This window comes from Pseudogymnoascus verrucosus (genome assembly GCF_001662655.1).
Source record: "Pseudogymnoascus verrucosus strain UAMH 10579 unplaced genomic scaffold scaffold_52, whole genome shotgun sequence".
In the NCBI taxonomy this organism is placed as follows: domain Eukaryota; kingdom Fungi; phylum Ascomycota; class Leotiomycetes; order Thelebolales; family Thelebolaceae; genus Pseudogymnoascus; species Pseudogymnoascus verrucosus.
This window is the reverse complement of record NW_017263703.1, coordinates 130,299-144,820: the sequence shown is the minus strand read 5'-3', so window position 1 is coordinate 144,820 and position 14,522 is coordinate 130,299. Positions and strand designations below refer to the sequence as shown.

The 14,522-nt window shown below is 48.1% G+C and overlaps 6 protein-coding genes across 6 annotated transcripts; 4 read left to right on the top strand and 2 right to left on the bottom strand.

The window, feature by feature from the left end:
* Nucleotides 1-82: 82 nt before the first annotated feature.
* Nucleotides 83-2,033, bottom strand: VE01_09228 (uncharacterized protein). The gene has a single exon (XM_018278643.2). The coding sequence runs from the start codon at nt 1,561-1,563 to the stop codon at nt 613-615; it is 951 nt and encodes a 316-aa protein (XP_018126900.1). The 5' UTR covers nt 1,564-2,033; the 3' UTR covers nt 83-612.
* Nucleotides 2,034-2,866: 833 nt separating this feature from the next.
* On the bottom strand, nt 2,867-3,796 carry VE01_10827 (uncharacterized protein). The gene is made up of 2 exons (XM_059464277.1): nt 3,538-3,796; nt 2,867-3,438 (listed from the first exon to the last, which is right to left on the bottom strand). Exons 1-2 carry the CDS (start codon nt 3,614-3,616, stop codon nt 2,906-2,908), a joined length of 612 nt encoding a protein of 203 aa, XP_059320260.1. The 5' UTR covers nt 3,617-3,796; the 3' UTR covers nt 2,867-2,905.
* Nucleotides 3,797-4,200: 404 nt separating this feature from the next.
* VE01_09227 (uncharacterized protein) lies at nt 4,201-7,495 on the top strand. The gene is made up of 2 exons (XM_018278642.2): nt 4,201-4,815; nt 4,914-7,495. The coding sequence occupies exons 1-2, from the start codon at nt 4,447-4,449 to the stop codon at nt 7,320-7,322; spliced, it is 2,778 nt and encodes a 925-aa protein (XP_018126877.1). The 5' UTR covers nt 4,201-4,446; the 3' UTR covers nt 7,323-7,495.
* A 1,068-nt stretch (nt 7,496-8,563) lies between these two features.
* VE01_09226 (uncharacterized protein) lies at nt 8,564-9,242 on the top strand (the record flags this gene model as incomplete). Its single annotated transcript, XM_018278641.2, has 3 exons — nt 8,564-8,920; nt 8,970-9,063; nt 9,113-9,242. Exons 1-3 carry the CDS (start codon nt 8,704-8,706, stop codon nt 9,240-9,242), a joined length of 441 nt encoding a protein of 146 aa, XP_018126873.1. The 5' UTR covers nt 8,564-8,703.
* VE01_09225 (uncharacterized protein) lies at nt 9,169-10,038 on the top strand. The gene is made up of 2 exons (XM_059464041.1): nt 9,169-9,317; nt 9,368-10,038. The coding sequence occupies exon 2, from the start codon at nt 9,503-9,505 to the stop codon at nt 10,016-10,018; it is 516 nt and encodes a 171-aa protein (XP_059319383.1). The 5' UTR covers nt 9,169-9,317; nt 9,368-9,502; the 3' UTR covers nt 10,019-10,038.
* Nucleotides 10,039-11,237: 1,199 nt separating this feature from the next.
* On the top strand, nt 11,238-11,671 carry VE01_09224 (uncharacterized protein; the record flags this gene model as incomplete). The annotated part of the gene is made up of 2 exons (XM_018278639.1): nt 11,238-11,556; nt 11,664-11,671. The coding sequence occupies 2 exons, from the start codon at nt 11,238-11,240 to the stop codon at nt 11,669-11,671; spliced, it is 327 nt and encodes a 108-aa protein (XP_018126874.1).
* Between the last annotated feature and the right edge of the window lie 2,851 nt (nt 11,672-14,522).

Genomic DNA, 14,522 nt, shown 5'->3' with positions numbered 1-14,522 from the left:
GGCACTAAATCCCCAGCCACCGTTGTTCGAGGCAAAATCTCCATCGATTAAGTGCTCAATGAAATACCTCTCAGCAATGCCAATAAATTTACAGAACAGAAATCGATACGGATCATTACAAAGGTTTCCGCTGGGGATGAAAATTCACATACTCTTCTCGCAGAAGTCGTCGATACAGGTATTGGAGTTCCGTCGCACGCAGCAAGCAGTATGGCTATTCCGCCAATTAGCGAACCACCGCCTCCAACTCCTAGAGCATAGAACATATATTGTATAATAGTGGAGCAGATGCACCCGCAGCTGATTTACAGATGGTGTTAGCTGCAACCGCACTTGCTGCACTTGCTGCATACATCAGATACGTATCTTTGAGGTAGTTCAAGGACGCGACAAAGACCAGAAGGATCGGTGCGACCAGGAAGACTATGGCAATTGTCGGCACGATCTAGTGAACACTATTGTATTCCCCACTCCACGCGAACCAAAAGCACAGAAGACCTGTGGTTGTGCTGGACGTAAGGGTTCTGACTACCTATGAGCGTTGTCGGACTCTCTGACATTGTTCGCTTTCGAACTGCCACTGTTAATGTTTGCTGCCAACGGATGACTGGTTCAAGGCTTCCTCAATCCTAACCCCAACTTCCAACCCATCTTCTTCGAATCACTCTCACCTGCTCTACTGACTTTCGAACTCGATTCGCTTGTGTCGGTGAACGAATTATAGGTTGGGGGTATTATCAGTGGAATCATGAACTCGCCAAGAGAACTGGATGATCCGGCGCTAATGGTGTATTTGATGAGGGAATCGTTATTTTCCTTGGCACTATTCGACGAAGGTGACGGGTAAATAAATTTCACGCCGCGCTTCAGCGCGGCAGCAAGATGAGAACGCTGCACGGGTTGATGCGAGTGTGCGGAGTTAGAAGTTTGCGCGTCACGGCTCGGGCCACTACTTGAGGTGGAGCCATAGCCTATCCGGGTTGACGCTGCGGGAGGCATAGGTGGAGAATCCGGTGTAGGTATAACCGATGTATCTTCTACTGATGTCCAAGGACCAGTATAGTTGCTGAAACCTCGGGAAACGGAGTTCAGAAATGAGACCAGAACACTCTCATCCATCAGCTCGTACACAACCATTATCGCACTATCGAGCTGCAGCGGACTCGGCGGTCTAAAATGATTTGGGGATGATAGGAGACGATCTCGGACGTCACCGGGAATATTGACTTCGCGGGGGCCATTTGGCGTGATGTAGGCATCTAACAGCTTCTGCCATAGCATGCGAACATACTCGCACCCCTCGGTCGAAGCCATTATCGTCTCCTCTCCGCAGTTTGCAAGTAGCGCCTCATATTGCTTCCGATACAGCGTAGCATCCATTGTAAACTCCAGATTCTCTAAGCAGTGGTTTTGTGAAAGGTAGGCCGTAAAGGCGCTTAGAGTCCATGGCGGTGGTGCTGAGTTTGCGAGGATTTCTTGTAGTGTCGGTCTTCGAGGACTATATCGTTTCACGGGTATGGCAAGGCTCAAAGGCCTCGATGGCAGGTGCTTCTTAGGTGGCATGAGTTCGTCCTGTAGGACCGTGGAGCACCGCGGCGATGAAAGCGATGTGGCTGTTTCTAGGTGGACCAAATGTTCTTTCTGTCTTTTCGATTTTCTCGTTGTGATCTGTGAAACTTCGCAAATTCCTAGCCAATGTCCTCGATACCTGAACCCCTATCAACTAAGCAACACACGGAGAGTTGAGAGCAATGGAGGCTAACAAGTATGTAAGCGTGGCTCAGCCAGGTCCTATATACATCTCACAGTCGAGGCAGACGACTTGGACCAGCACTTTTCTCCCATTCTGAGCTGCTTTGAGTGACTTCAACAAGGGGACTTGAAGGGAATTGTTTCCGTCAAAACCGACTGTCGAAGAAGGGCTTTCTTAAGTAGAAGTTGTTGTAAGGTAAGAAGCCAAGGCATTAGCATGGCTTAACAGGAGATGCTGGTATGGACTAGGTTCTACGATTCGAGTTTAAGCCGAGGATGACGCGATCCTTGCATCATCAATTGTAAAGCTTCATTCCACACGATAGACTACAGTACTATATCATCTGCCGTATGATAGACACGCCACACTATCCTCTATCGCACTGAAAGACTAGACGTTAAGACCTGAAAAAGCCGCGCCCAGACTCACGGTGGCGCTCAAAGTCGGTGTTATGGGGCAGCCAGGCCTACATCCCCACTCAATATGGCTGGACGGCCCACTCACAGCTCACGCTTCCTCCTTTCTCCTTATCTTTGCCACCTTGCTACCACCACTAACACTACCATCACCATCAGCACCTCTACTTTCTTCCATCACCTCATACACCAACCCCCTTCACCGTTTCTCCTGGCTCTCCCCCTTCTTGTCCCTCGCCGTCCCTTCTGGCGGCGCCTCACGGCTGACGTTGGCAACCTTGTTCTTTCCCCTTCACTCCGAGCGCCACCGTGGGTGATCTGCTATAGTCTCACATTGGTCTAGGATCTGAATTGCATGTAAGGCGCACTAACTCTTAGGCGTTCGTCTACTCAGCTGCTAGGTTCGGGATGTTGTCATCACTACGTTTTGGGAGCTGAAAGACTTGAGTCTGAACTCATAGAAGATAATTGCTCTGATCTTTCTGTTTGCTCTTAGGTCCTTGTAAGTCTGTCTGCTGGTCCTGTTGGCTCTCGTCATGGTTTTTTTGCTAAAGTTTGCACTACAGCGCTTGTATTATCGGTGTGATCCGACTCAAATATATCGCCTCCTGCGGTACCTCTATCGATCTAATATGCAAGTCAAATTCGTTCGTGAAGCGCCAAGAACGGTATCATTTAGGTCCTACTACTTGAGCTACTTGATTAGAATCCATCGAGGAATCTATTTCGGGCGAGACTAAATACATGGATTTCTTCCCAGCTTTAGGGAAGTTGTGGCGTGTGTAATCTTCTGCGAGTCTTCAGATGCCTTTAATGCTCGTTCTTGAAGTATGCGCGATGTTATCAGCAGAACCTCCCGTGCTTTTTTAAGTTCTTGGATCAGCATTGCTTCTTCTTCGCGAAGGGCTTTCATCTCACTTAGCAGTTCCCCATTCTCTCCTTTAATACCCATCATCTCGATCTTAAGAGCCTCTCTTATAGCCACTTCTGCGTTAAATCTCTCACGCCATTCTTTAGCGCTTAGTTGAAAGGAAATTGCATCGCTAGAAGGGTGTTCTCTACTCTTCTCTAGTGCGTCAAAACCTATGCTTGTTGTGACGAGTTGCTTTTCCTGTTCGTAGTCTGCGGCGCCTTCTCCTAGCACAGCCTTAAAATGTACTCCTACTCCGTTACACAGGTCGATATAGGCCCCTATCGAGTGCTTGCTTAGTTGTTTATTGAACAATGCAGCCTTTCTAGCTGTCAAATAACTCCATTGATACAGGTCCTCTAGTTTTGTTATGAGCTTGACATTAGTTAGGAGAATAGTAAGCCTAAGTTGGGAGTCTGGTCATATGACACAATTAGATATGGCTTGAGTACACTTACGAATGTGATTGGCTAACTTCTCCCTGCATTCAGTTCGCCATTTGGCCCTTTCCTGGTTGCTGGTTCGAGGGCAGTTCATTGTAAACTAATTACATATTTCACTGCTGCTATAGCACCATGTTATATTTGCGTGGTCGTAGTGGTTTACTTACGCGTGGTGGCACCTTGCAGCAGAAAATTGAAGTGTGGCCACTGTGATCACGGTATCATCCGGTGGTAACCAGCAGTTTGCTACTATTACCAAACTCATCGTTGTTTTTGAGCGGAGTTTCTCCATGGGAAACGTCTGCCGGACAATGTGATCTTAAACTAAGCATATTACACTGTTAGCTTCTACCCGGGACCCAACAGACAACCTGCTAATTCTCTGAGGATCTGCGCTTTATTAATTGGCCGGGTATTCAAAACAGTCAAGACCAGCAGGTGGATGAAGATTGCCTCGCAATTTAGCCTCTTGTTGGTTGATGTGTAGACGTATGCTCACAAATGGCGAATTACCTGGAAAATAAGAGCAAGGGGTGAGGCGACGCATCGTTTTCGTGTCAATCTCGTGTCAGTTCTCGCGTCAAATTCGTAATAGTACCGGAGTGTGGCCGCTTTAGCTTACGTACCTGGCTTGTCGGTGCTTTCGAGATCATGTATTGGATCTCCAGAGTAGACATTCTCAGCTTTCGCTTGCCAATGCAAGAGCATGCGAGCTGCTGTTGATAACTTCGATATTGAACAGCGACAGACTAGTATACTTGCTGATAGTGCGAGGGGCAAAAGTAAGCAGTATCGCGTGACCAGACCCGGAAGTGCAGCAGAAACGCGGCATTTCAAAAGCTTTGGGGAAATGTCATGATGTCGTCATAAAAAACCGACTCCCTATACATACAGGTACAGACCCGACAACCTCGATACAGATGCATGCAGGCGACAGATCAAGCTCCCCAGAGACCTTCAGTCATCGAATTGGCAGACGCGAGGCCTGGTCGTGACTCGCAAATGATTCCCGCCAAGTTTCCAAGCCGCGGCCTCGCCGTTGAGGTCGTGGCGTTGACCACTTTAGGTGTCGCGACGCTGTTCGTTGTAGCCCGGCTGGTCACTCGTCTCGGTCTTGCCAAGAAATCCACATGGGATGACTTGGTGATTGTCGTTGGCTGGATCTTGGCGCTCGGTGTGACACTTTCGATTGTGTTTGGCGTTGCGAATGGTTTGGGGAGGCATGATGCGGATATTCCACACGAGTCGCGGGACGACTTTAGGAAGTGCGTGTATTCGTTTTCTGTGCTTTATGTGCGTATAATGCCATGTTCCTCTCGTCGTGGGAAGAGGGGGGGAGTGGAGGAAACTGCAAGAAGTGATAGAAGAGAGTCGTGACTAACGATTCATAGAACCCGGCGCTCATGGCGACAAAGACAAGCATATTACTGTTCTATCTACGTCTATCAAAGAATAAGAAATATTTCCGGCTCGCCACATATTTAACGTTGGCGGTGGTCAATATAGCCGGTACAATTCTGACGTTTTTCAGCATCTTCCTGTGTGATCCGATCACCAAGACTTTCAGCGACAGCTCAGGACAAAAGTGTATACGTCTCGTCACTCTTTACTTTGCAGCCTCGCCTACAAACGTCGCAACTGACATTGTCATTCTGATGCTGCCTATACCCATCCTCACTGGCACGCAGCTGCCTCGGAAGCAGAAGATTATCCTAGTTTTGACATTCGCGCTGTGGCTTTTTGTGATGATTGTCGATGTGATTCGGATTAATGTTCTGCAAAATACCATATTAATCATCACAGCTGGGGGCCGAGTGCCAACCTTGACAGATTCTTTCGAAGACACCGCGGATTTTGCATACCTCGTTGCGCCTGCGCTAATGTGGTCCGCTGTGGAAATTAATGCTGGGATCGTCTGCGCTTGCATCCCAACACTGAGGCCGTTATTGAGAAGAGTGGTGCCTTGGCTTACTAAGCGAGTCGGAAGTCATAGCAGTGGCGGGTCGCCAAAGCCGAAGACGAAGCCGACATCTAGGAATCATACTTCAGATGTTCAAAGTACCACAGATGAAACTTCAGGGGCTACGGCGCCCACTGAGAACAGACCGATCCACTCGAATGCTCGTGATTTGGATATCCAGATGGACCAGATGGAGTTTCTTACTCAACCTCGTACGGAGAACAATATCACCGCTAGAAATCAAACGCTGCTCCAAGTTCAATCAGCCGGCAGCGCTGTTTACTTCGGCTTTTTCAACCTTCAACCCCCAAAATGCATGCTGAGGATGTCTGTAGGTGACTCGTGGAAATATTGCAGCGTAGTCACCATCCTGTTCTTCATGGTGGGGTTCTCCTTCGGGCTGCTCAATGCCCTAAACGATCAAATCTCGATTGTCTCACAATATACCACTAAGCAATCCATATCATTACATACAGCGTTTTTCGGCGCCTACCTTATAGGTCCATTCACCGTTGGATGGTACGCCTTAAAAAAAGGAGGGTTCAAAATAATCTTTATCGTCAGCCTCTGCCTCTATGGCATCGGTATCCTAATGCTTTGGCCCTCAGCATCGTTCGTCTCCTTACCCGGCTTCCTCATCTCAAACGTCATCACCGGCATTGGCATCTCGTCCCTGGAGCTGGCTGCGAACCCTTTCATCACTCTCTGCGGGCCCCCGCAGTATGGCGAAATTCGGCTGCTCTTCGCGCAGGCCATGCAAGCAGGCGGGGTAGCCGTCAGCGAGTTGATCGCCAACAAAGGTTTCGCCCCGCTCATACAGAAGAAGATGAACTTAATCCCTGTACAGTGGACTTACTTTAGCGTCGCGCTCTTCGCCATCGTCATCGCTCTTTTCTTCTACTACATGCCGCTCCCCGAAGCAGGCGATGAAGATCTGCAAAAGGAGCTCCAGCCGCACCTCCTGCCGATGAACAGAGCCGTGAGGTCGGCCTCGTCGACGCACATCGGTGGTATTAGAACTGTGTTTTTGACCCTTGCCCTTGGTGTTATGGTGCAATCTATCTACCTTCTCTCGCTGGAAGCCCTTAATATTTGGTACATCGAGGTACTCGCCCCGCCGCCCGCGGAACAAAAGATCCACGGCCTCAGTCTCTCGCCTAGAAACTACCTCCTCTTGGCCTACAGCTTGATGTTCTTCTCGCGCGTTGTAGCCGGCTTGTTATGTCTTATTATGCGGCCGCGGCTCATTCTTCTGCTCTTCCTCGCGGGCAGCCTAGCATTCACGATCGCCTTCGTTGCTCTCCCAGAGGGCAAGTCAGCTAAAGACCCGAACTTGGTCGCCGTGCTTGGAATAATGATATTCCTCTTTCTAGCACCTGTTTTTCCCCTTGTCTATGCTATAACGTTAAGGGGAATGGGGAGGAATACGAGGATCGCGGCAGCAATGCTGACGGCTTCGAGGTGTATAGGGACGGTGGGCCCGTGGATTATATTTGGGGCGATGAGAAATCGGAGTCTGAGGAGGTCATTTTGGGTCATAATTCTTTTGCTTGGCGTCGCGCTGGTGTTTCCGGTATATCTTTCTGTCGTGAGGAAGGCAAGGTTTGTAGTGGATTGGAACTTCAGGGATAGAGAGGGGGAAGAGCGGCCCGAGTCGCAGAGACGGCAGAGCGGAATTCCTGATATAATGAGGCAGAGTGAAGAAGATGAGGACCGAGGCTGGGAAAGGTGGGGACGTTGGGGTAGCTGGGGAGAAGAGAAGATCAGGAGGGCAAGTGCGGTAGGTACGGAAAAGGTGAAAAAAGTTGTGGTTGTGCTGAGAGAGTGGGCTGATTGGTAGCGGATATGTTGCGTCGACGATGACAACAATTATAATTGGTGCCTCCCCAGTCACCACAGGAAATTGTAAATGCCTATTATTACAAGCGGATATAGAGCAATATACAAGAGTAGAGGCACGGAGTATAACTGATGGGCTAGATATAGGTAGGGGTGTGTATTTTTATGTCATAGTTTAATATTTCGTGTGACGTAGTCCATATGCGAGTGAAATGCCCAGGCGAGTGAAACACCACATTTTATAGAATCTAAATAGCTATGTTAAGGTCTAGGTGACAATAAATCAAGTAAAAGAGACTCATATAAGGTAGTGGTTCAAGGTAAAGAGAACACCATTTTGGCGAAAATTAACAAACACGAAGATCCTTCACATACAATTTGCTAGTGATGGTACCTGAGCGCCGTCTGTTTCCACGAACGCTGTTCGCTTACCCCGACCTCGAGTGAAACGAAAGGTTGGCTCCGACGATTATTAGGATAGCAAAAGGATTAGATAGAGAACTCGTATGCCGTCACTACATTTCAGTTTAGGAGCCAGGTTGATGGTCTCCTGCCCTCAATCCACATATTTTATCACTTTGCTGCACAATGTCAACATGTGCCGTGATGGATGTCGGTTTTCAAGGGTTCTCCCCCTTCCTGATTTGCTGCGGTCGCCACGCTAATGCCGACCCTTGCATCTTCACTCATCCGTCAGGTTCGCGTTCACCCTGATTCAGAAATACGAGAGACGCGTCTAGACACGTTCACTTATTTTAAACTGCGACTTTTAAATATCAATCAGCTTTTGTTAGTTGGATACATGTTACGTGCTCGGGTATATATGAGACATTCTAAGATGAGTATGTTCATTTAGTCTAGCACCTACTTCCTGGGCTCACAGGAGAACTCAGCGAATAGCCACAGATGGATTAGTAGATAATATAGTACGTTTGTTTAGACTGCTACTGTTTGACGTTGCTGTCGAAGAGCTTCATCAAGTGTAGCAATAAGCCATCCAACAGCTTTAGCTACTTTTAAGCTGCTCAGTCTTTGTTTATCAATTGAAAGCGATGGGCTAAGTGTTCGTCGTCAACCCACTAAGAGCGGTGACTACATCATGAAGCTCACGTGATTTGGAGATTTGGAGAACGAACCAAATCTCTAAAATCAATGACGTTCGACGGGCATGCAAACTCGTCCTACCTCGCCAAAATTGATCTCATTATTTCTTCTACACTGTAGCAGATGCTATCCGGACTAGGAAATTATAGAGCCTGGAACAGACAGGAGCTTCCTTCCTATTAAAGCTACTTGCTAGTGGGACTACTACAAATTGCTACGGTGTTGCAGGAAATCTGACATCCCTCGGTGTTTCTGTTTCTCTGCTGGCAGAAGCCACTATGGCACTCGACGCTGCGAGCAGGTCATTGTCACCACTCCCTGCTGTCCTTTCTCATGGATTGATACCGGTGTCGACGTTCGGTTTATTGTCTTTGATCTGCTCGACTTCATTATTCCTATGGCTAATGTTCCGTTTGATATCATGGCGGTGCAAATCTGCAGCGAAGGGGCCTATGAATCAGTTCCTGTTCCTTATCTACAACCTCCTCTTCGCTAGTTAGAACTCCATGCCGATTTAAAGCCACTTGCTAAATGTTATTTGCAGATATCCAGCAAGCGCTTGCCTTCGTCCTCAACATTCATGCTTTAAGGCACAATGCAATTGAAGTAGGAACATCGATGTGTTTTGCGCAAGGATGGTTCGTTTTGTAAAGTGATTAGACGAAGTTGAAACTAACGGTAGCTTAGGTTTGTTTCCACTGGAGATCTCGCAAGTAGCGTATTCATATGCGCAATTGCCGTCCACACATTCTTCGGCGTTGTAAAGGACTATAGATTGCCCACCGTGGCTTTCTATTGCTACAGCGCCGGCCTTTAGACATTCGTATACGTGATGGCACTCATCGGACCCCTCGTCCATCGGCATGACTTCTACGTCCGAGCTAGCGCATAGGTATTTCCTTGACCTCCCTTCTCCTACTTCCCAACTGACTCGGCCGAAAGTGCTAGATCAATGATGCCTACCAAAACGAGCGTCTTTGGCTTCACTATTTCTGGATCTTTGTCTGCATGTTTAGCAGCGTCCTGATCTACGCCACCATCTTCATCTACCTGCGCGCTCGCTCCTAGGGGGAGGATATGTCCGGCCAGATGATCCACCGTGTGACACCTCTTATGATCCTCTACCCCGTCGTCTATATCGTCTGTACTGCGCCACTCGCTATCGGTCGGATAGTAGCGTTGGCTGGGAACAAGGCCTCATTGGCGTATTTCTGCGTAGCGGGGTCGATGATCGCCTGCAACGGCTGGCTTGACGTCTTGCTATATTCGACTACAAGGGCGGACATTGTGTTGACGGCATACCCGCCGTCAGATGATATCGGGCTGGAGACTTTCGCATTCATGGGAAAGGGGCACACCTTTGGGACGGTTACCACGGTCGAGGCGGGGCCCGGAGGCGCCAGTAGGCTAGGCGGCGGTCAGTGGAGTCAGGGCAGAGACAGCGTGGAGAACCTGTATGGACTGGATAAGATCAAGGTTAAGGGAGAGGTCACAGTTAGTGTGGATGATGGGAGAGGGATGAGGCACAGGACTAGTACGGCAGAGACGGAGAACAGCTGGGATCGGCCGAGCAGGAAAAGCTCGCAGACCTGAAGATAGAGATTGCATGTAGGTTTACGGAGCATCAAAAACGTAGAGGACATAATCGGATGACTGAATATAATCACATTGCTGGCTTTAGCTGTGTTGGATCCCTCCTGAAAAGGCGCCTTTCCTCTTCCCTCGGGATGAATGTTTTAGCGCCGACAATCTGGATTGCACAGCGTGGGCGGTTACGGCCTGATGGCTATTACAGAAGGACAAACATGCGACTGCTAACTGAGCGTCGGGTACAGGTCTGGTTCAAAGCGAAGCTATCTATCTGTTCGGCGTTACTCAAGATGCACTGCATCAGAGGCCTAAGTCCGCAAGACGTTTTATGAGTCCATCAGTAGCAATATCTGATATGGTTGCAACAGGCTCCCCCTCAGCCTTCACTTTCAAAACACAGCCCAGAGGAACTGGTACCTCTTCCAGCTGGCAGACTTCTTGAGTCTACAAATCATAGCTGAATGATTTCGCTCCTTCTAGAACCTGTTTTGGAAGAGCCATGCTGGCCCCATACGCAGAGACATGCACTTGTTTTAGTCGTCCGCCTCCTCCCGAATCATCAATTGTAAGACAACTCATGCTGACAAGCACCTTGAGACTGGCGCAGAAAAGGAATGTCCACATCCCTCATGTCACGTACCACTCAAGAACGCTTCAGACTCCCGGGCCCATTTTCAGGTTGCTCATTATATTAAAGAGCCACGTTCAAACTGTGTGAGCAGGAAACGAAAGAGCGAAGATGATGAGGAATATGTGCAAGACACGAAGAGAGAGGCTCTGAAGTATGTGAGCAAGAAGGCAAAGACTGAGGATGAGAAGGTGGAGGTGGAGGGGAGAAATGGAGGACCTACGGCATCATAACATAGACAATACTATTGTCGTTCTCTAAGTGCAAATTAAACCGTGACTCGAACTGCAGGTGCGGTTGCCAATTGTGGCTGGCGATGTTGTGAGGAGAGCCATTGATGCGTTGGCGTGGTGTTAATCGTCATCACTCTGAAACTAAGATTACGTCTCAGTTGCGGACGTGAGTGAGAGCGGTAACAAGTTGGCGGCTCACAATTCGAAAGAGCAGCGATCTGCTGTCACCACCCGATGATACCAGCTGTTGACCACACACCCCAGTTTCTGCTGCAAAGTGCCACACGCATAAGTAAACCACCATGGCCACGTAAATATAACATGGCGCTATAGCGGCAGTGAAAAGTGTACTTGATTCAGAATGAATTGCCCTCGAACCAGCAACCAGGAGCCCTCCAACGTTTTCATAATGAGCATTGACACTCCAGAATTAACGCACCTTGAGACGCTCCCGACGGAGATTTTCCACGCCGTTGTCGACCACCTTCCAGTTTGGGAGATCAAAGATCTTTCCCGCGCCAGCAAACGGCTCAGACAAGCCTGTCTGTCGACCCTCTTTCGTCACGTGAAGTTTGAGTTCTCTCAGGCCGGGATTGAAGGACTCAACGACCTCTTGAAGTCAAATGTTTGTGGCTATATTACCTCCTTTACCTACGAAATCACTGAACTGCTAAAGACTGGTATGCATCTCCAGTCGCTCGCTGAGTTTAAGCTAATACTAATCCTGAAATCGAGTAGAAATACTAGATTTTGACCGTTTTAGGTCTGATATTCTAACTCCCGACAGCCACGTAGATCAAGCGAAGATTTTTACGATGTGGGGTATGAAGCAGATGAGTTCCATTCGTACATGGCCATATACAAAACTGTCCACGGCATTGTATAGAGCAGCGCAGCATTGTCGATGAGGGTGCTGACCTGATTTTATCATCTGTCTTCTGTGCACTTCCTTTGTTGCAGGAGGTGAGATTGTCTTTCTCTGAGGTGCTGGAAGATGACGGCTGGCTGTTGATCCCAGACATGGTCATAAAAAATGAGTTTTACAAACACCATCTACAAGTCGTTTCGAGCGCCATTCAGCGTGCTAGAAGGCAGGCGTTGCCATTCATACCATTAGCTTGTTGCACTTCGAGCTTCCATTCTACGATTCATAGTGGGAAGAACCAAATCTAGGCCCTCTATCGGAGTCTCTAAGACAGCTGCTGAAGAACGTCAAGGTCCTGCGCGTGCGTGGGGTCTCCGAACGTGTTCTGGAACTGCTGTCTCACTGCGCATTTGATCTGCATCAGCTTGACATGTGTGGAGTGGTGGCTCCTAAAAAGGTCACCAAGGATTTTTTCGAGACCAACAAGAAATCCATTCGTTCTATTGGCTTTCATGACGTTGGAATTCTTGGGTTGAACCGCCTATATAGCAATACTCCGCTGTCGGCAAGCATGCTTTGCCGTATGCTAGGTGTGCCACAGTCCACGCTATGCCGAGCGGCTGATTGCGGCTGTCTTCTCTGGCGGAAAGAGGGATGGCGGCTGATGTTTGGCGACGACTGCTCGCAGCTTTCCACAGGAACTTCTGCTAAGAGAAAATATGATGAGCTGCAACGAGCTGGACTTGGAAGCCACAGACTCTTGCCAAGCTAGCGTCCCCTTGCCAAATTGGTGTGAAGTGTGGATACTAGGGGTCCTCGGTCTATTATCCATATGAGGTTAACCACAGTGGCGTGGGCGTAGGCGGGAAGCAAATGGGCTCGCGGATTCTAGAGAGTGAACAGAAAGGGGAGACTGTCCGAATCTCTGACGAGAGCACCCATGAAAGCACTTTAACGCACGAAGGTAACCCGCTCTCCAGAATGGCACCGAACCTCCCAGAGTCATCGCATTAGATTTCATGCTGGAAACTGCAAATTTGGAATATGCACTCTACAACTTCGGAGATGGGTTGTTTCGGGATGAGTACGGAGTATGGGTTGTCATCTCAAGGCAGATTGCTTTTCAGACATCTACAAAGGGTTAGCGCTGTGCAAGGGTCCATTAACATTATAAGAGGCCATCAATTCCCTAGCGAGACTTCTTCACTTCACCTCTCATATACTACCTCCGATACCATCAGTAAAACAACTCGCCAACTAAATGGCATTCGAAGGCTATAAAATGCCTACCTTTCGCAATGACAAACAACGTCTCCACTACCTCAGAATCATATCTTCTAGACCTATTATTCCTCAGGATCCTCGCAACGACGACATCTCTAACACTTCTACCGGTGATTTAGAGTCACTAGAAAAGGAGATGGAACGCCTACGTCTCCAAGCTCAAGTTACTCCCAAAGCCACGGCAACTGCCTTGGCTCGTCGTCGGTTCGTAATCTTCCCAGTTTATCGAAGTTATTACTGAGGTCCGGCTAGCATGCTGCTATCACATCGTGGGTGTACCTACTTGATGTATTTATACTCCGGTAGTTCGATATCTGTCCCAAACGGGTCTGTTGAGACATAAGATAGTGGGTGGAGGTCTAGAGTTCTTAGGCAGCTGTAGTGTGTAATTCACTGTGCTTGCTCAAACTCTTGAATGGCCCCGGTTTCTTGAGTTCCGTTTATATGTGTTTTTTGTGCGGAAGTAGCTATTATCGCTTATAGTAGTTACTGAAAAATAATAATAGTGTTTCAATTTTTGTACCAGTCGGAGGACACGAAATACTAATTAGTACATATCAAACAGGCCAAGGTGAGAGGTAGGGAACGAGCAAAGACGAGCAGCGATCTGCTGGCTACCACCTGATGATACCGGTGAACACGGCCCTCAATTTTCTGCTACAAAGTGCCACCACGTATAGGTATGGGTCATGTGGCTGAGTTCAAATTCTATTCTTAATTCAAGTATAGTGTAGCGCTCTTTTACGCTCTTCTAGGACTTTCCATGAGCGACCAATGTCTACCGCTCTGTGCTGTAGGAGCCACATTTGGAGTCATCCATTCGTTCCAGGGTCCATCTAGTGGTCCATCCGGTTGGCGGTGCGCTCTAGCTAGTTAAGCCAGATTCGAACGCACCAAAATGAGCTTAGATTAACACATCCAGCTGTTCTGTGTTAGCTTTTGGTGGATTTCTTCCTACACCCGTCTCACCTAGTGAATCTCGTGGCTAATACGAGTGCAGGAAGCGACCACAATCATCTGATTCTGACATACGACTGAAATCAAGCTGTTCTCTCTCTTTTAGCGGGCGACTGAGTTTAAAGCTGGAAAATGGTCTAGGGTCACAAGTAACATTCCACCCATATAGTGCTGATAAATCAAACTCAGTCATTTGCCCTGTGCCTTGAGGATAATTAGACGCTATGAATGCATCTGGGTATTAGATTGATTATGCTTACAGCCTAACCCTGACCAGCTTTTAAGAACAATTGGAGAATTGGTATCCGTTTGGGCCTTATTCGCAGTTGAAGATGTTAAGTTGCAATGTGAGTGGTGGCTGAAGAATTGGTGTAAAATGGGTTTGCAGTTGAACCTGAGGCGAGACAGGCAAAAGCGATAAGCGGGTAGACTAGATTCATCATAGAGATATCTAATATATAAAATATTGAAGGCGAGAGAATAGCGGCAGTGAAATATGTAATTAGATTCAGAATGAATTGCCCTCAAACCAGCAACTAG